The sequence below is a fragment of the Tachypleus tridentatus genome, chromosome 12, assembly GCF_004210375.1.
Source record: "Tachypleus tridentatus isolate NWPU-2018 chromosome 12, ASM421037v1, whole genome shotgun sequence".
Classification (NCBI taxonomy): domain Eukaryota; kingdom Metazoa; phylum Arthropoda; class Merostomata; order Xiphosura; family Limulidae; genus Tachypleus; species Tachypleus tridentatus.
In genome coordinates this window covers 38192948-38215258 of record NC_134836.1, presented here as the reverse complement: position 1 = coordinate 38215258, position 22311 = coordinate 38192948, and the positions used below count along the sequence as shown (strand labels likewise).

General features: G+C 32.0%; 1 protein-coding gene across 1 annotated transcript in view; it reads left to right on the top strand.

Annotated features, from left to right (window-relative positions):
- Positions 1-13540, top strand: part of LOC143233064 (uncharacterized) — a 28229-nt gene extending 14689 nt beyond the window's left edge. The window contains exons 5-7 of the mRNA XM_076468945.1: positions 266-640; positions 2109-2256; positions 11412-13540. Of these exons, the coding sequence (XP_076325060.1) occupies positions 266-640; positions 2109-2256; positions 11412-11434 (546 nt within the window). The 3' untranslated portion in view covers positions 11435-13540. The remainder of the gene's footprint in view (positions 1-265; positions 641-2108; positions 2257-11411) is intronic.
- Positions 13541-22311: the final 8771 nt, after the last annotated feature.

Sequence of the window (22311 nt, the reverse complement as noted above, 5' to 3'; positions counted from 1 at the left end):
AAATCCTGAAATATTGTACTTTGATGGAAAATGATTTTTGTGAAGAAAAATGTCAAATGTTTCGATAAACGTTGAAAATTAATATTTAGTATGACAGTTTCAAAGACCTATATAACAAAATAGAACCTATACATAATAATACGAAATATTATGATTTCTTATATTACTTTTATTATTTTGCTTAAGTTTTCACTTTTTATATGTGCTTTTTATTTAAATGAGAAATAAATTATTATTTTAAGCTATATAATTATATTCATTTCAGCCACTAAATTTACCTATACCTGCGGCACGCATGCGTACATCACTACCAACTAATTTCAAACATGTTTACCAGAATATTCAACATGACGTCAGAAACGACACTTCTACCACATCCACGATCAGTTCAGAGACTAATTTACCTCGTCCACGAAAATTTAAACATTTGAATATCAAGAGCCTTCGACCAACTCATGGGAAATCCACAAAACCCATAAACCCAATCATTAATCTTCCTGTTATTTTATCGCGTTCATTTATAAAACCTCTCGACAAGAACCAAAATCAACAAACCAATATGAACCTTGACACGGAGAGCAGTGAGAAATTTAAAACTTCTTCCGACGATAAGCATATGGCTTCAGAACAACTTTCCAAGGTTGGTAAACTTTCCAAGGTTGGTATAGATCGTTAATATCATTTATCACTGCACCAAGCACTTTCATTAGAGCTCTTGGTTCACTCACCTTCCATAAACTATTCGTCAGGAAAGCACCTTGTAAATTAGAATGCACAATATGTAGGAGCGTAGGAAAAGTGTCTCGTATCGTTTTTTACCTGTCAGTGTTCTAAATGGTATAGACATACAGTAAGTTGTCTTAGAGAAGATTTTGCACGCATTTGAAATTTCGGTAATCTTTTCTTTTACTCCTTCTTGCTGTTAAAAATATTTTTAATTATCATTATTGGAGAACTAACAACTTGTTACGTTTTGCTAATTTTGTTCGTGTATTCGTCAAGCCAACTGTCAAATGAGTTAATCTATGTTTTTGTTAAAGATTAGATGCATATTATTAAATGCACACTTAATTAATCTGCGCCATTGCCTTCTTGATAAGAAATCATTAAATTATATCTATTTCATTGAATGTTATCAATATTTCTGTATATTGCTGTGCATTGCTTTTGCTTAATGGGATTTAAACACAGTGCAATATAGCTATAGAACGCTGTGGCTAACGAACCTTTCAACTTACATTAATCGTTTACCAGTGTTGTCAATTCTTACAAATTTATACACACAAATATCGCATTTATAAAATATAACATAATATATATTTTGTTTATGATAATTAAAGATTGAACACTAGGTGTCCTTACAAAAAATTGCGGGTTAATAGTGTATATATATATATATATATATATTATTTAAAAGTTAAAAACAACACTCTTGAATTTAATTTACGATACGTCTGTTTGCAGTTAAGGTTTAATTAGACATTAAAACATAAAACTGAATAATTGTCTCAGGAAATAATGAGTTTTCTTCCAAACTAGGACTGTTTGTAATAGTTATGTCAGCTTTCTTGATCGCAGGATAGCTGTTTTAGTATAGATAGAACCTGTGTTGTCATGTAATAGCTAAGGAACCGTTTTGTAGCCACTTGATAGCTGTGTTAGTGTAGAGAGAGCCTGTGGTGCCATGTAATACTTGTTCCAGTGTGGAAACCGTTTCATAGCTACTTGGTTGTTGTGTCAGTATGTAAGCAGTTTGTGTAGTCAGGTGTTAGCTATGTTACCACAGATAGAACTTGTTTGGTGCATATTAGCTATATTAGTGTAGATAGAACTTGTGGTGTCATGTAATAGTTGTTTCAATGTATAAACAGTTTGTTTAGTCTCATGATAGTTGTGTTAGTACAGATAAAATATGTGGTGCAATGTGATAGTTGTGTCACTGTGGAAACTAATTGTTTTGTTAGTGATAGCTGTGTATTGTAACAATATACGTAGTTCTGCCGCATTGGTCATAAATGTGAAACTAGATTGGTTTGTATGGATATTATAATTTATTAACCCAAAAGCGTTTAATTTTCGAGCCATTGCACGTGTTATGACGTTTCCAGAACCCCTCATTCTCAACTAATAACGAAGGTCTGGTCTACGCTGATTTATCTTTGTCACACAGTGGTGCAAGACCCGTATGTAGGAGAAACGCACCAACTGAATACGCTACGCTGAATTTCACAGAGGAAGCGGAGTACGTAGCTCAAAGTAAGTATATTTTACTGGAGTTACCGTATGGGGTAACGAAAACAATGAAAGTCACATAGTAATATACACTGGCGAAAGTACCTAGTTTTTATCGGGTGATTAGGTTGATGTATACTAAATGACTTGGTTATACATTCTGCTATGCGTCACATTATTTAATCTATATGAAAGTAATTGTGTGTCACGCCACATCACGCTTGATTATTAAGCTAAAGTCCTTTTTTTAATTAAAGTATTTTCAGTTATATCACCAACGTTTTAAATAAAAAACAAATATCTTTGATCAACGGAAATTTTAAATTAAGAAATCAACAAATATTTTTTTCCAGTTTTTAGTTCATATATTTCATTTTATATCTTTATTACACATACTAACTAGAATATTGGGTTATACTTGACATAATAGGCACTGTTGGAAAACATACTGACATTTCTATATAGTATATGATGTTATAGAAGAAATCATTTTTTCTATGTGGCTTTTCACTAGCTAGAGTAATATACGCCCACCCATGCTTGTGATAAAGCATTTAATAATACCCAAGTGTATACCCTCTGGGTTTACTTAATATAGGTATAAAGTTTCATATTTCTAAATTATTTTTCTTGGAGCAATGATGGACACATTTCTTTTCTATGTGTTTTTTCATAAAAATATTTGTACGTGCGCACACATATAGGTAAGTAATAATACTTAGTCATAAAGCTTCAGGGACCATTTAGTATGGGCAAAATATTTCATGTTTCCAAGTTTATTTGCATGTGTGAGTGTCATAGCTCTAAGAGCTTTTCATGCATGTACGCAAGTAGATAAGTAATAATAATAAAATCGTGCAAACTCTCAGGTAGGTGCAAAATTTCACGTTTCTGGGTTTTTTGCTCTTGGTACTATGACGGTCATACGCATACAGACACGTACGTGCGTGTCTTTCCGTAATTTCTGTTGGTAATATAAGAAATCACTTTTTATCTATGTGGATTTTCGCTAATTTGTCTCATTAAAAAGATGCACTTGCGCTCAGATGAACGCACGTGGATGAGATAAATAATAATACTCTGGTGCAAACCCTCAGGGTCAACATAATAAGGGTACAAACTTTCAGGTTTCTAGGTTCTTTACTCTTGAAGTTATGGCAGTCACATGTACACAAACATAGAACACCCTTTTATTAATATAGATTAAAGCATATTAAGATATTATAATACTTATTTTAACCAATTATCTTTACACATTCAGTTTAACAGTATTTAATCATAAAATAAAAATTAGAAGTATTCCATGGACGCTCCTAAAATGACGCATTAATTAAATAACAGTATAAACCACCTTACTAACCACCACCAAATTATCTGAAAAAAAATAATAACAGAAACTCTAACATTTATTCAGATGTCAAAATGTTTGTTTAATTTCACTCTTTTACTTGTTTCGAAAGAAATAAGATAAATAAATATTTACATTATCAGAACTAGTGACTATCCATGTTTTTATTTTCACTTAACCACCGCAGCATAGAATAAACACAGTTTTAGTTCCAAGCAATCATTAACCAAAGCACAAGGTTTTCAAATGACAGTGATATTTAGTGTTTCAAGATACTATTATTATTGTTAGGCTTAGGATGTTCAAACACGTCGTTGAGAATTGACTTCTTTATACCTTATTAGTTTGTATTTACTATATTTGCACATACTGAATCTACCTTTGGCAATCGAAAATTCTAGAGTAGACAACAAACACCAAGTAGTCAATATCGTTTGTTTATAACAAGCACATTATCTTCTTCGATTTCTCGTATTTCATATGAACAATCGTGATTTTACAATGCATTATTTAATCTGTTATGAAATCAGATTAATATGTTAGTTAAAGTACTTGATATTAAATTAACTAGTTAAAGGCAATTTCATGTTTTAATGTTTTAGTTAATGTGCATTACTATGCTACAATCTGTATTATAACATAACGGACTTTAGAAATCTATGTCGTGGATGATTGTTATTTTGGGAAATTAGGCAATCTAGCACGTTTTATATTTGCAATTTCAATCACCTTTTGGCTTTATTTTAGCTATAAAATAATGAAAACCGTATCAATTTTAGGAAATCTTAACAGCAACGCCGACTACCAGTATAATAAATATTTTTAATTGACTTTACCAGTGTTATTATATTTATGAAGACAATTTTTCCTTTCCCTTGTTTAACGCAAACGAGTTGTACCTTTTCAGAAAAAGAACATTAACATATACACATTATATATAACTATTCAACCACAACTGAATTTAAATGTCTCTTCTTTTTAACATTCTACTACATTGTGCGCTTGTGCTATTATATAAGAATGATACAAATCCCATTCCTACTATATTATTTGTATCATTTTTGATTGGTTGATATCAGCCATCCCTAGATTTACTTCCTTTTTTGAAAAGCTTTTTTTTTTAAATTGAGTATTTAATTCCGAAAGTTAACGCCTCATAATAACTTGAGTTTTTCATATAAACATGTTAATTGTAAACCTGAAATATACTAAATTTACTGGTAACAAAGCAGTGATCTCTGACCTTCTCCTGCTTTAAGTAGTTTAATTTTTATTTCTGCAAACTTTTTGTGGACTGTTAATAATGTTAATGAACGTATTACTTTCACTGCTAGCCCCCACAGTTGCTCAGAGATAGGTTTGCGGACTTACAACGCTAAAAACCGGGTTTCGATACCCGTGGTGGACAGAGTACAGATAGCCCATTCTGTAGCTTTGTGCTTAATTCAAAACAACAACTCTCACTGGCACGCGCTTCAGTTTATATTAATTAGGAAATTACTTACTCAAAAAAATAAATTTAAAACTGTGTTTTTGAAGTTGAACATATTTAGTATTTTTATTTCCTATAGTAACTACTATTTCAGAATACTTACAGATGTGTAGGACTTCAAAGAAAAAAATTAAATTTGTAGAGATAAGCTCAGTAAATTAAGAAACTTCGTTAATATAGCGTTATCATTCGTCTTACATTCTATTCATTTTATTCCTGTCCACGAAAAATTTAAATATAATAATGTGCAGAAATTAAAGGCCACTCAGACACCAACTTGTGTTTTAAATACAAAGCATGCTGAGCTATATTTCAATACAGATGCATCAAACTTGGTAATCTCTGAAGGCAAAGTAAACGTATAAAAAACAAATTTAGTTTATCTCTTCAGTATTTACCTTTGTTGTTTTTATTGATCAAGATAGTCGCCACCTCTTCGCATACGCTCAACAATATTGATATCTGGGTTCTGTGGAGTTCAAATAACCGTGCGAGGATTCCATCTGCGTTAGCTGTACGTTTAAGACCGTAATCACATTGAAACAAAAAGTTATCCTATTGAATGACGCCCAAAAGTGACAGCATGGTGGATGAGTACTTAAAAATATGGAGAATAATCCAGATCTTTTTCAATACGGTAGAAATCATCAATTCCAGGTATGGTTAAGCAAACCCATACTAGGATGTTACAGCCACCATGCTTAACTGAAAACTTCAGAAAGTTTTCTCTTTAATCTTTCACCGCTCATCCGCTGAAAGGACTAGAATCTATTAGTTTCTAAGATTTGACTCATTAGTCCAAGGTAATTTTCATCTAATACAAGTTGTCCAATTTTTGAAAAAAAAAGTTGCAATCTTACGATTCTTCTATTTGTGACCTTTTAGAATAAAGATATTCTTGCTGTAAGGTGTCTCAGTGTTTCTTGAAAGTATTTATATCATATTGTAGAAGAGCCAACTTTAACATCAGAGATTTGTTTGGTTCAGCAGCAAGGTAGTTGCTAAATTTACATCATTCTCGGAGTTAAATAAGCCTGAGATACAAAACATCTACAAAACGTGGATGGTTTTTCAAGCCTGTTGTTATTATCAGGAGTGCCAGTTTCGTCGTATCTTTCGATTATTTTTATCTCCAATACGTTTTTTTTTATATTTTCCACTATAATTAAAACTATTATGCTCTGTCTTACTTCGCCAAAAACTGTGCGTCTTCCATATTTAATACAAAAGTATAGATTAGTAACATTAAATTATGCTATTTCTTAGATCACCAGAAACTGTGCGTTTTCCATATTTCTTACTTAAGTGTAGATGAGTTAAATTAGTGATAGATTGACGAAACAATTGCTCACTTTCCACGAAAACAACTAATTATAACGATCAAGAAAATATGCATTTTAATATTTTTATATAGAAAATTAACAAAAATGTGGAAAGTTATTTGATATTGGATATTAGTATAAATATCATCCACAGCATCGCAATGTTTAAAAGCTGCATTACCCTGTTTTCATAAACATAACTATTTTTTGTTTGTTTTGAATTTCGCGCAAACCTACGCGAGGGCTATCTGCGCTAGTCTTCCCTGATTTAGGAGTGTAAGACTCAGCTTACGAGTCGAACGCCTTAACCACCTGGCCATGCCGGGCTCATAACTATTGTCAGTACTGACTTTCTTATCTTAAGTAAAAAAGTAATTAGATGAATAACGATTATAGATCTATATTGTTACTTTGTTTCGTCCGAGGCACGTGTGCACGGAAAAGTTGTTTCTAATTTAAATACGGTAAGATATCAGCTGCATACCGGTAGAATATGCTTGAACGAAAGTCAGTATTTAATATTATTAGTTTAGAAATTACTTAACCTTTCATTTATATTTATTGTTTTCCGTTAATTGTTTTTATTTACGGGTCCATTTGTTTTTATAATTTACTCAACTTTCTGTTGCTACATTATTATAGTTATTTCTTTGTGAAGAGAAACAAATCATTCCTGCAATAATTTATTTCTCTGTCTTTCTAAATTTGGAATCAGAACAATTACTTTTAAAAGTTTTTATTAGACGCCTTTCATTTCTTATTTTTTAAGTGATATCACGTTCGCAAGTCAGCAACTTCTTTAAAGAATATAAAAGATTCAGTACTTTTGTTCTTAACTTCTTTCGAACAGTATTTGTTACCAACGGAGTTGAGGAACCTAACTAGCTTTATGTTTCTTTTTGATACGTTTTGTGCAAAATTTAAAAAACAAATAAACAAACAAACAAACTTTTTGATATTCTCTGTAACACTAGTGGAAAATTTCCTTGGACTTTACATAGGAGTGTGCGTGTTTTTCTCATAGGAAAACCACATCGGCCTATCTGTTGTGCCCAACGAGGGGAACAGAACTTCTGATTTAGCATTGTAAGACTTATCGCTGTTCTAGTAGGGGACGTTGGAGAGGAAATGGTCAAAATTATTTTGAGCTATGTTATATAGGTCATGAAATCTCGTGAAGGTACACCGTAGAAAAGTTTGTGCATGAAAATCTCAAAAATATATGCCCACTGAGAACTCAAAAATCGTCTATTTTTATCCTCAGATGATATACGTTTTGAAAATATCTATTATCAACTTTTTTGGTACATAGCACCCATGTTGGCAATGGCTGACTTATAAATTAGTAGTATGAGTAATATTTAATCATTATAAATTTGAAAATGTTTTTACCAATTTCATTATGATGCTTGCCGTACAAACGGAATGCAGATCAAATACGTTCTCTCGAATGTTTGGTTTGTATTAGAATCTCGTTTGTGCCTTCATACACTAAAATTTTTAAAAGCTTTTCACAGAATATTTTCTTATAGTTTCAAATAGGACTGTCCTGGCATGGCCAAGCGCGTAAGGCGTGCGACTCATAATCCGAGGGTCGCGGGTCCTCGTCGTGTAAGACTAGAGTGAAGGCAGCTAGTTATCATCACCCACCACCAACTCTTGGGCTACTCTTTTACCAACGAATAGTGGGATTGACCGTAACATTATAACGCCCCCACGGCTGAAAGGGCGAGCATGTTTGGCGCGACCTGGATGCGAACCCGCGGCCCTCATATTGCGAGTCGCACGCCTTAACACGCTTGTTCATGCCGGGCCGGACATTTCGAACATGCCTCAATTCTGATAAAAACGCATAGGGTTATCCTTCAAAGCTGAAATAATAAATAACATAGGGTTATCTTCCAGACTTGTAAAAACAAAACTCATCGAGTTACCTTTCGAATTACTCTTCAGAATTTGAAGAATAAAACTATTGAAAAGAATCAAAAATTTAAGAAATTTAAATTGACTGAAATGATAGATGGTAAAAATAGTTGGTCAAAAAGGAAATTATAACATTCAGAAAGATGTATGAAAACAATTGGGTGAAAACAAAAATTAACATTAAAAATGTTACATTTGGAGTACGTAACTTGTTAGGATGGAAATAGAACCCTTGAGGGATTATGAAGTAAGGTTTGTATTATTAAATTCTACTTTTCTTCAGTTTTTACTAGTGTAGACTTAAGCATTATACCTTATCTTGAGAAATTGATAAATGAAAAGAAAGTTGAACAAGATAATTGCATAATGTCTGAGTTTGTTAAATTAAACTTGGAAATTTTAAGAATGATAAGACTCATGGGCCAGATAATAATTCCCCGAAGATTTTAACCTGTTCAGTGCCGTAGACGAGATAACTGGTTCAAGCTGATCGGTAACACAGTGCTAAGGACGAGTTAATTTGTTCTCAATAATACCTAACTTTAACGCTAGATGTCAGCATCACACATGCATTTGACCTACTTACATATTGTTTCACTTTCGATTCAAATTGGCGTCACAAAAACGGTTACAAAATGAAGAAGCATTAGAGTTGTATTTTGAACGTGGTTTGGAGTTGCCGTAGCAGCTGAAATACTTGGCAGTCAACAGGTTAAAGGAGGTCAAGGATTGGTTATGTGAATTCTTGAATTGTGGAGAGGTACGAACACATTGCAAATTAGCTAATGTTATTCATATCTTCAATTAAAGTAATAAAAGTTGTCCCAGTAATTATATGCTTATTAGTCTTGGGAGAAAAGCTTTGGAAAGTCCGGTAAAAGATACTTTGCAAAGTTTTTAACAAATTTAGAAATTTATTGTATAATCAACATGGTTTCACTGAGGGAAAACCTTACCTTAGAAATCTTTTGAGATGCTTTGAAAATATTGCTGCATATGTTGGTGAGAGTATGGGTATAGATTTGGTATATCTGTATTTCATAAAGCATTTGAAAAATTGCAACATAAAAGGCTTGTAAAGACACTTATTCCTATATTTTTGGAGGTAAAGTTAACTAATAGCTAAAAAGATTGGCCTTATGGGAGAAAACAGAGGTTATTACAAACGGAGCTCAGTCAAATTGGATTAATATTGCAAGTGGTGTACCTCAGAGCTCAATATTAGGACCATTGCTCCTAATACATTACTTAAATATACTAACGATATCAAGTTCTTGGGTGTTGTCAGTTGTTAAGAGGATATTACCGTTTTCAAAAAAGGATTTAAATCATTTAGTGAGTTGAAAAGTAACTCGCAGATGAGTAGTAGTTATGATAAATGCAAGATATGACATGTGAGTTAGTATAATTAGAACTGTAACTATAATTTGGAGAGAAATAACCTCAACAAAGTCATGAAAGAAAATAATCATAGTGCAATGGTTGATAAGCCTCTTAAGCCATCTAAGCAGCGTGTTGTTGCCAGTGGTAGAACAAATAGGATTTTAGGTTGTATTTACAGAAATATTGAATGAAACTCTGAAGAGATGATAATTTAATTGTGTAGGTCACTGGTTAGGTCACAGTTATAGTATTGTGTTCAGTCTTTGTCTTCTTACGTGAGGAAAGACTTTGAATTGTTGGAAAATATTCAGAGGAGGGTTACTAAAATAGTACTTTGGACGAAGGGGTTGCCATATGAGGGTAGATAAAGATCCTTAAAACTGTTTTGTCTTGAAAGAGAGGAAAAGTTATAGGAGATCTGATTGAGCTGTTTGAGATTGTAAAAGGAGATGATAATGTTGATGTATCAACATTTTCCATAATTAACAGCGAGTAAGAATTATAGGACTACTGAACACAAATATGAATTTAGGCAAAGTAAAAGCCATCTTCTGCTAAGATAATTTTATTTTTCAACTAGGGTGGTTTGCTTATGGAATGGGTTACCTTCGGATGTTGTGGTGGCAGTAAATATAAGTAACTTTAAAACAAAGTTCTAAAGATATAAGGGCAAGTTTTAAATTTTTTTAATTAATTTATTTAATAGCTTTAATTTGGTTTAGAGGGTGAAATAACCGGTATGAAACAAGATGCCCTTTGTTGTTCCTAACCATTATGTTATGTATTAAATTACGTTAATTATCCTTAAGATTTTCAAGAATGAAACCAACGTATCTTACAGACTTCGATTAATTGTTTCATTCCTTAAGAAACTCCACTTACGTGGTTTGTATATTTATCGAGCTGCCAAATATTAACTTGCAGTAGCCATGACATAATTAGTTGATATTCGTATGCAGATAAAATTTACTTCATGGATAGATAAAACAAACAACTGACTGCATCCAAGTACACGTTCAAATAAGTGAAAGCTTCCTCTATTGACAGTCTGATGTTTTTCAGCATTTTGTGCCAGTTATATAAGCCTGTGATTGCTATTTTCTAACGTTCAATACGTGTTATTGAAAACTGTATTTAATGTACTTGTTCACACTGTGATTTTGTTTAAAGAAAACTAGTTATAGAAATTGTACTCATAATATAATAACTTGTGTAATTGTTGCATAACTAATCTTACGTACATTGGTCTTAAACATTTAAGAAATGTCAAATCACACACATTTTACTCCTTAAAGTTCGAGGTATTTCATGCACTTACTGAAACAAAAATATGAAAAATTAATTTTCAGATTTTTGAATTTTAATTAAGTGGCTAATTCTTCACTTTTTTTAATTATTTTTTCCACTAAACTCACTTGATTTATTTTATTGTACTTTAGAATATATATTTAACTAAACATATTCAGCATAATATAAACATAAACTGTGAAGAATAATGATTTGAGATTTAAAATATTTGTATATAAGATTGTGTTTATGAGTAAGGAATTTGTATTTATTTGTGAGCTCCGTACAAATTCTAAGTACTGAACCAGTTTGTGTATAAAATATGTTTTAAGATTCTGGTGAAATACTTTTATGGCAGGCATTTATTTTTCGATTTCTTTCGTTTTTACCTTTCATAATGTGTATTGTGTTTTATGTATTTCAGCCGTTCAACCCAGACATAAGTGACAACATGCTTTATGTTGACATATATTATAACGTCAAATTGGGAAAGATTCCGAAATCCACGGATAAAGCCTTTGTTGCCTCTACAGGGCATCGATAAGGATCTCAAGGAGCCACCTCTTCATCCAAAGACGAAATTAAAGTCCACTAACAAGCATCTGGAAGATTAGAAACTTCTAGTTTTCTACGACAGATTATATAGCTGTGGATCTAAACTTCTGTGTCGGCTGCATATCAACCCGTTGAAAGATGATCTGGTATACAAAAACTATTTCGGTGCGATTGCTGATCACGCTGTTTCAAAGAAACTGGTTTAAGACGGTTCATCAATATTTATTAAATGTTTACAAAATCCAAAACAGATGAGTGTGATCTTAGTCAAGATTTATTTCTTTTAAAATATGTTTGCGCTATCTTTGCTATTGAGGAGCTAAAGTTGTAATTATATGGCTCTAGTTCTTACTATGTTTAAGTATTTCTTTAAAGTATTACTGCGTGCGATAGATGTCGTTGTTGGTATACCTGTATGCATATCAGAAAAAAATAGATAATTCAGTTATACACGACTGCTTGATTTCTATTTATATGAAAAATATTTTTACTCGAAAAAATCTAATAAGATTTACAGAGGAAATAATTTATTAATAGAAGCGTCTTTCCTTCTCTCTTTTGTGATGTTCTAGTATCCTTTAGAGGGTTTTTACCCAGCAAGCCTTATAAGAAAGAAAAGTGTTCGCTATGTTGCATACGTAATAGAAACTTAAAATACCTTTATCAGATATTGTGCATAGTAAATAAATACAGTTTTTGATATAAATATGTCATTTCTATACATTTTTATAGGGTTACTGGCACCAGGTGGCTGATTAGCTTGCTGATTTATCTTTCTTTGTGTTTTGTTTTTATGAGGCATTGATCCTGTAAATAAACATATATAGTAAAAATAAAACGTCTTAAATATAATCTGTACTGTTAACTAAGTTATTCAGTAGTGTGTTATTACGAGGAAGTCTTCCAGAAAAGTAGGACATTGTTTGTTTTTCACATAATTACAATTACTTAATAGTGAAAAATAAGGTTGGTTAAAAGATGTAAAAACGAATACTATAATTTTAATTGATATAATGTAATACAAAAATGTTTAATGTTTTTATTAGTGTTTAATTATTTGTGATGTAGTTATAATGGAATTTGTTTTGAACTCATTTTGTAGATTAAAACAGACTCTTTGAAAAGTCAGTTAATCTCGTTCAAGTTAGTTACAGCGAGATTTAGAATATTTTGTTGTTGTTTTGGTTTTCACTGAATGTAAAATAATTAAGCTCTATGATACTGTGACATGTATATTACCGGACACAGCAAAATAAAAGAGCTTTAGTAGACATTTAGTACGAAAGATGGCGCTTAAAGGCGTAATTCCATTTAAAATATGTCATAAACGTAAAAGTTCTAGATTAGAAATTCAAAAGAAGCCTGTGATTAGCATAACTTATTTTAATAGAAGCAGTTATAGTTTTATTGTAAATAAACATTAGGGAAATACAGAACGCTTGTCCTTATCTACTTTTATTTCGGACAAAAAGTAAATCCCACAGGTATTATTGTTGTAAATTGTTTTGTTCTTTTCAATTTCGCGCCAACCTACACAAGGGCTCTCTACGCTAGTTATTCTTAACTTAGCATTGTAAGACTAGAAGAAAAGCAGCTAGTTATTACCACCAACTCTTGGACTACTCTTTGTATTAATAAATAGTGGGATTGACGGACACATTATATCGCCTCCACGGCTGAAAGAGTAAGCATGTTTAGTGCGACAGGGATTCGTGCGACCGTCAGGTTACGAGTCGAGCGCTCAAACCAACTGGCCTGTAAGTTCCTTTGTCTTTATCTCTCAAGAAATACGCAATGAATATACTTTTTTTTGTTGCTTGAAGTTATTATGTGCAGAATATTATAACATTTGTCCGAACTATCTCATGCTATCTTAAATTATTCAACATGTTAAAATTATTGCCAATTTCAGAGTGATGTATTAAATTTCATATAACACATAAGTGTAAAGTATTGTACTGCTGGTGTATTAGGCTTTAAATAAATATTTTAAGCTTTTATTTGGCGTTTGTTTCGTAACTTGCAAATATAAAACTTAAAAGGTGACCATAGGTATCATCTTCTTGGTGCTGAGTCAAAAATCAGTTACTACCTGGTCTTTTGTTCCGTATCAAACAATCATTATTCATCTAATCAATTTGTGTGATAAGACAGGTATTAAGTACAGTTATAATCACTCTTTGTGAACTGTGTGCGTATAAACGAGGAAACTAATGACACTTTATTTCCACAATACAAGATATCATCTTGGACTCTATTGTTTTCTTCTATTGTATATTTCATTAAGTGTAGTTCCTTTGGTCAAAAAAAATTATAATGTAAAAAAATATGTATCTGATTATGGTTTTATTTATCACACACACTACTCACAATATATATATACACATGATAAATATAATGCCCAGAACAATTAAATAATTACTTAAAATTATAATTTTTTGATCAAGACAAAGCAAAAAAAAACTTATATAATAATGTTAGACTCTCATTCTTCTCTCTCATTTCACGTTTATTTTAATTATCTGCTTATTTGTTTAGTGATCTGACGAGAGAATTATTAATTATTAAGCCTATACTTGTAAATGAACAGTAAGATATATTTTTAAAACTTAGCAGGTCGTGATATTTCCATTTGTTTCAAAATAATATATTTATAACAAGTTACATAAATGGTTAACACTTTTGTGTACAAAGTTTTAAATAATTCCTTTTAACTTAAAAGTCCACACAGGCTGGTTCAGTTAGCTTAGAATCCAATTAACAAGACAAAGTATTCTCTTACACTTTGTTATTACAATACAAACTGCGATTATTACACTTTATAAGACGTCGCTAAACATTGTTTATGGATAAAATCTTACAAATACAATTGGGTTCTATATTTTCACTAACTTTGTTTTACTTTCACTAACTTAACTTGCATTATCCTGGGTTTTTATATACACACACAAACACACATATACACTACCCAACTGAGGTCTAGAGCTTTCTACAAACTACAAGACGCTATGATGTAACAATACTTACTTAAAGCGACGAGAAAAATACAAAGGCTAAAGTAACGTGACGTCAATTCATAACAACTGAAGTTCACAATAAATGATTCGTAAATAGTAAACTTGCCATAATTTCTGCTTTTAAGAAAAAAACTAACTTTAATGATTGGACGATGTAAACTAAATAATACTTTCGTATTAAACCTAAAATGAACAGTCGTATAAATATACAAACGAAGTACAATGACGGTTGACAATTAGAACAATATGGCATTAATGTTGTACGTTTAAAACATTATTTTTGATAAGATTATAACGCGTTCTTCACCACTTTTCTGAAAGAAATATCGCTCATACATCGTTAATGTCTGGACACATTGTCAGGAAGTGACATCTGATACATATATAATGCGATTGAAGTTTGATGAATGTGCAAGCTATTTCACTCTTGAAATTCCATTTTCTTCTAGGGACGTGTCGAACAGTTTAACGCAGAGCAGGCAAAAGTTACATTTCATCTGTTACGCTGAAGTCAGAACCAGTTACGTCAGCATATAGAAGCACAAAGATTTGTGGGTTATGGTCACTATAATGTGTCATTCCGTAGGATGTGGAGATTTGTGTGTCTTCCAACGCTTATTCCTAGTCACATCAAAAAACACTACATCTCTGTTTAATTAAAATATTAATTATCAAAAGACTGTAAGTTCATTGTACTAGGCTGCACAACTCTGCTGCCAGTTTTATATTGCAGTAACCCTGTTGAGCAAACACATACAAAAAATGCATTTAGTGTTACATGTGAAAAAAAAATTCATTCATTTTCCACCTACTTTCTTATCATTGACTAAATCCTGACGTAAAAATAATGCCTAATAATACAAGACAAATACTGTTACTTTAATTATTTTAAAAAAAGTTACTTTTTTGTCAAACTAATACAGTATATTTAATTGACAAAGTTTATGTAAGAAATTAATCCCTTCATCAGAGGGTATGATCTCGTAAAAGGAACCCATGTATTTGATCTAATCCTGAAGTGTATGCAAGTTTTGTAACTGTATACACAGAGATTGCATGTTGCAGAAAATCGAATCTCAACACACGACGAGCTCACTTAAACGGGATCAGTCGTTGCATTATTGTTATTTTTGTATTCTTAAACAGAGCTTTCACATTATTGTTGTAAAAGTGTAGTTTAATTAGACCGGAGTAGTCAACAATGTCTGTAAAAAAACAAATGGATTAAATTGTTCATTACGTGTACCGGTCCTGATGTAGATGGTTTAATCCTGAGGAAAGGAAGGCATTCATTTTCGGTTGCATGTAGATTTCACTCAAATAAGGAGCACTAATCACTTTTCTATTTCAAGAAATCCCTAGTTGCTGGTGATCCAGTAAACATTTCTTTCTGTCTACCTATTACGACCAGGGAAGATTAATTCTTACCGAGTCAAAAGATTGTTTGAAAAATTTAGTTCATTTGCAAATTCAGGAAAGAAGTGATGTGTGATTATTACTAATACACTAGTGCTAGTAGTTACCCATTGGGTATATTCTCAACATGATGCACACCAAGCCAGGAAAAAAGTATAATTTGGTAACATTTACTGAATGAAACAGCAGTGCCTCTAATGAATACTTTATTTATGGTCTCCATTCCGAAACATTAAGTATCAAATGTTTAGAAATTGGAAATAACTACAAACAATTATTCTAGTAGTTTGAAACTTTCTACTTCTTTTAATTTGGCATTCTAATGTTTTACTGTTTCTACACTGATAATCGCAATAAACGGACTTTACAGTTTTTCTGTAGTAACTTTTATCACGAATTTTTATACGTATAAAGCATACAGTGTGTGTGTAATGGTTAATACGTCTTATGCACGCTAGTATATAAAAGTAGGCAAATACTCACACACGTTAGAAATTCTTATCCGTGTATTATAATAATACATAGTTCTTGACTGTTCGTGTAATGAGTAAATACCTTTTTATTTAAATACACGTGAGCGTGCACTTCATTTTAACGTGTGCAAACAAAAGACATTTATATGTATTCTTTAGTCGAACTTTTGCACAACAACGAATAAAAAAACGTTATTAGAATTTTTAAAAAAAGGTCTAGTGTTAAACAATAGAATAACATTAAAACTTTATTTATTGATAGTATTAAGTACGGTAATGTTTAGCTCTAACTAAACTAAAGCAATAAACGTATACAAGCTACAGTGTAAATTCATCTCTTTATCGAATATAAACCGTATTTTATAAAACTCCGAACTTCAAGGGGGTTATAGACGTTGTCCCAGTAATTATACACCCGGTAGTCTTCCATCAGTTGTGGGGAAAGTTTTGGAAAGTCTGATAAAAGATACTTTGCTAAGTCATTTAACATAGTTTAGAATTTTATTGGATAGCCAATATGGCTTCAATAAGGAAAAATCTTTCCTTACACATCTTTCAACGTGCTTTAAAAATATTATTACATATGTAGGTGAAGGGAAAGGATGTAAATTTAGTTTATCTGTGTTTTGAAAAAGTATTTAACAAAGTGCCACAAAAAAGACTTGTAAAGAAACTTGTCTCCATATTTGTGGGGGATATATAAACTAATTGGATAGAACAGTGGCTTGATGGAACAAAATAGAGGGTTGTTATAAATGGAACTCAGTCATACTGGATTAATATTGAAAGTAATGTATTTCAGGGTTAACAAGGAAGATGACCAAAGAAGATGTTAACCTAAAGATGACCTGAAAAAGTCGAAACGTTGTTCTCTACTTTATTTAATAAAAGTTGTAATACCCATACCAGCAGTCTTGAGATGAAAACTTGTAGTGATTATTTCAATGAGCCTAAATGTATCTCAAGTTATAAAAAAAGATTGTGCAATATACCCTATCATCATGAAGAATCTTAAAATTTGTTTCATTGTTTTGTAATACATTTCATTAAAAGGACTTTGTTCTAATAAAACGTAAAAAAGCTCTCATTTGCTCTTATGAAATATTTTGTAATACTCACAATATATTATTTTGTCCACTTGTTATCGTAAGGAATACTCGTGTTTGAAATATTTAGTTTCTTTTACAAAAAATGTTATTAGCAACAGCTTTCAATCTATTTTCTTTCTTAGTAACCCGGTATGGCCGGGTAGTTAGGGTGGTGGACTCGTAATCTGAGAGTCGCGGGATCGAATCCACGTCGCACCAAATATGATTACCCTTTCAGCCGTGGGGGCGTTATAATGTGATGGTCAATCCCCTATTCGTTGGGTGGTGATGACTAGCTGCCTTCCCTCTAGCCTTACACTGCTAAATTAGGGACGGCTAACGCAGATAGCCCCTAAGTAACTTTGCGTGAAATTCAAAATAACAAATAACAATTTACCTGAAAGAACAAACGACAGGTTTTGTTTTCTTTCAATTAATTTTTCGCATTTAATATTTTTGATTGTTCATAAATAAATAAGCATATAAAAGTTTGATTTTCTAAACTTTTACATACGAGTCTTTCTTTTCTCACATAAATACTTTTGTCTGCTTCTACCCATATAAATTATTTTTCTATATTTATTAAAATTCTGTATATTTACACACATTTTACATTTCATTCAATTAATTCGAGCAAAGGCTTTTGTTTTCTGCAATAATGAATTTTTTGTATGTAATTAATATCTTATTAATTCATTAAGTAATGGATCTACAAGTTATTCGGTGCTTAACTAGTTGAGAAAAATGTGTAATTCTAGCTTTGATCAATTTAGTAGAAATATAACAATTGATAGTTTTAATCTACTTATGAAATTTAACTCTTTCACTGAAAATAGCTAATTGTGGTTGTAATCATAGGTTAGAACTACATTGATATATGGAAAACACATAGGGTTTACTTAATATTCTAAACTTCTCTCGTATCAGGAACATTGTACTTTTAGAATATGTGTGTGATTGAAATAGATTCGTTAGTATTCTAAAGTTAAGGTTTAAATGATAGTAGGAAACGAATCATTAAAAAATAGCAGGTCTGATCTTGTGATAAAAGTCGCGATAGTTTTTTTTTTTAATTTCGCACAAAGCTACTCGAGGGCGATCTGTGCTAGCCATCCCTAATTTAGCAGTGTAAGACTAGAGGAAAGGCAGCTAGTCATCACCATCCACCGCCAACTCTTGGGCTACTATTTTACCAACGAATAGTGGGATTGACCGTCACATTATAACGCCCCCATGGCTGAAAGGGCGAGCGTGTTTGCTGCGACGGGAATGCAAACCCGCGACCCTCAGATTACGAGTCGCACGTCTTAACACGCATGGCCATGCCGGGCCAAAAGTCGCGATATACTGCAATTTCTTTTTCAGATTTCTCTTAATTTTCCTCGAGTCGTTTGAAACTAGATGTTTGCACAGATATGATTTAAGACGTACTTTCTAGTTGCCACATTTCAATGTGCAGTAGGCCTTTCGTTTAGTACCGCAATTCGTCAGTCAAACTGCATGATGTAAAATAAAACTTGTCACCAGTTATATATACAGTTCGCGAATCTTAAAGTTATATTTGTGTGTCGAAATCTAACAAAGTTTGAGGACCAGTAGACTGTTCTTGTTGGTTGTTTTCAAATTTCTTGTCAACGAATCAAAAATTATTTCCAGTTTAACACTATTTTTATTACGAATTTTAGGTATATTTCAACTTTCGATCCAACCCTTCAGATACAAAATTTTGAAACCTTAATACATTAACTTTTGCTGTTGAAACATGATCATGGAAATGTTTCTCAAAGTTATTCAACTGAAACAAATATTATAAAAATATAGAAGGTACATTTTGGTGTCTCGATAACATTACGTAAAAAAATAACTTTTGAAGCTCAAACAAGAGTTAAAAAAAACACCACTTATTAGTGAAGTATCTTATTTGTTCTAGTTAACACTAGATTCTAACTAGAGCAAGCAATGCACTTAGAAATCAATCTAGTAAAAAGTGTAGCTAATTTCATACATTATTTTTACATTCCTACTTATAAAGATTATAATTAATTGTTTCTTCTGTTGGGCATCCTCGCTTACAATGACATTTTTGGCTGTAATCTTAATCATATCTTACGAGGTTCGGTCAGTTTAGGAAAAATTAGGTTAATAATGGAAAACAATATTTGTAATGAAGGTATACTAATATAAGGTAAATAAAATCAAATATAATCACATTAAATATCATAAACAGGGCAATAAATGATATTAAAGAAAGTATCAATAAATAAACAATATTGTATACGTAACTAGGGTAACATGAACAACATTGTATACCTTACTAGGGTAACATGGGCAATATTGTATACCTTACTGGGGTAACATGAACAATACTGTATACCTTACTAGGGTAACATGGATAGTATTGTATACCTTACTAGGATAACAGGGAAACTTCAATTGTTTTTTCGGCTTAGTAGGTTCACTCAATAGTGCCATTGTAACTGTATTAGAGGCAAATATAATCAGTGCCCTTCTTTAAGATTTTACTAAGCTCAAGTGTACATTGATCACACTGGTTACTGTTAATAATTAACTATGAAATATAATATTGTTTTTTTTTTTGCTTAGTAAACCATGTGCTTTTATTTAACTTACTTTTACCATACACTCTTTAAGTATACATTTAGATAAGAGTTTGCATTTTATTTTAGGTCTTTAAAATATTTTGCCATTGTAATGAGAGATAGAACTGACACTTTGATGCAGTTTCTAATTAAACTTAACAGGCTTGCGCTACGACGCTTCAGTTATTTTTAAACTTCGCAATTACCGAATTAAGTCGAGAAGGAGCACATAGCCTTTACGCTATTGTAATTAATTCTATTTAATACCCTTCAGTATTCTGCAATCATACACCGAGATGTAACTTGAATGAGTAACTTTAAAAGAACATTTGGTTCTTTAATTTCTAAGTCAGCTATTTAGGTTTTATGTAACTTGTTGTTGTTGTATACAATCAGACTGACTAAACAGGGGCCATATAAATTTCTTAAGAATGCAATAAAACATTTGCCCTATTCAAATAATGTTACTATCATGTCCAAAAAGGTTATGAACAGTGAAAGACTGTTGTTGTTTAGGGCAGAAAAATTTTTGTAACTCTGACACGTTTATATTTTAAGAACTGAACATTTTTTAACAGTTTAATTTATTTTTAACCTCTAAACATTTAGCTCTATTACAGCTCCAACAAATCGAGTTGTCGATGCCTCTTCTCGCCATCCGAAGTACACCCCCATATACTTAGCTTTACAAAGTAACACACTTGATAATAACATAAATAAGGATAGATCTAAGTTAACTGCTTTATTAGCTTCCGTTTCTTCCTTAGCTAACACTCCTTTATCCTGGCAAAGATAAACTTCATTTTATAACACCTTGCACTCTATCGGATTATATCTTCACGGCTGCAGTTTCTTTTCTTTTATTTGAACTACTAGGCCCGGCATAGTCAAGTGTGTTAAGGCGTTCGACTCGTAATCCAAGGGTCGCGGGTTCGAATCCCTGTCGCACCAAACGTGGAGGCGTTATAATGTGATGGTCAATCCTACTATTCGTTGGTAAAAGAGTAGCCCAACAGTTGGCGGTGGGTGGTGATAACTAGCTGCCTTCCCTCTAGTCTTACACTGCTAAATTATGGACGGCTAGCGCAGAGAGCCCTCGATTAGCTTTGCACGAAATTCAAAACAGACAAACAAACAGTGCAGATAGCCCTCGAGTAGTTTTACGGGAAATTCAAAATAAGTAACAATTAACTATTTCAACGACTTCTGAATTAATTACTTTTCATTTCAATGAATTATTTATCGAATCTTTATAAAGACAACGCCTCAATAAGACATTCATACAAGGGTTTTTAGAACAGCATGTGTTAGGGTTTCATTTCACCTCCTCCGCCTTATTAACACCGAAATTACTAACACGATGTCTACTTCAAAGTCGTCTTTTAAATAATTTGTAAAAAAGGTGAGAGTAGCATCATGGGAAGAGATCACATATGGACTGCTTCTAAACGACAATGATGTGGCGTCGTGGGAGGAACTCGGATGTGAACAACTTCATCTGATTTCTTAGTCGATTTTTACTGAAACATTCCTTGTATTTCATTCTGCAATGAAAGAAGATTTATGTTTTCGATTATTTATCATAACAAACAGGCAAAGCTAGCAGAAACATTTCAAATAATGGATATGTCAGTGAGATTTGTAAATCTTCTGGCTTTTAAAATATCTACTTTACTATTCTACATATTAAATATTACTATAACTTTTATGCATCACAAAAAATCCCTTAATCTTTATGAATGCGTAAGATTCAACTAAAACAAAGTATATATAAATTATACGAAATGTTCTTTTAATATTTAGTGTTTGTTCATTTATCTTGCATTTCAAGTGTTTGGTGGTGTACACATATACATATAGTATCCAAAATTGAACACCTTTTTCCGTCAACTTCATACAGTAGGTTGATTATGGAAAGCATGAATGGACGAATATCTTGTTTTGGACATGAGATTTGTTGTCACGGTGTATGGTTGTCTGACACAGCAACACCAGAAGCAGCAACATGGACTGTAACGACGGCGTAAGAGTTTGAAATATTTTAATACAACATGTTCAGTTATTGTGTTCAGAGATAGAAATTCTTTTTCGAATCTATGCTATAAATTTTGATGAGTTTTCGGTACAGTTTTAAGCAAATAAAGCTTTCTTTTGGTTAGTAGTAAAACAACACTC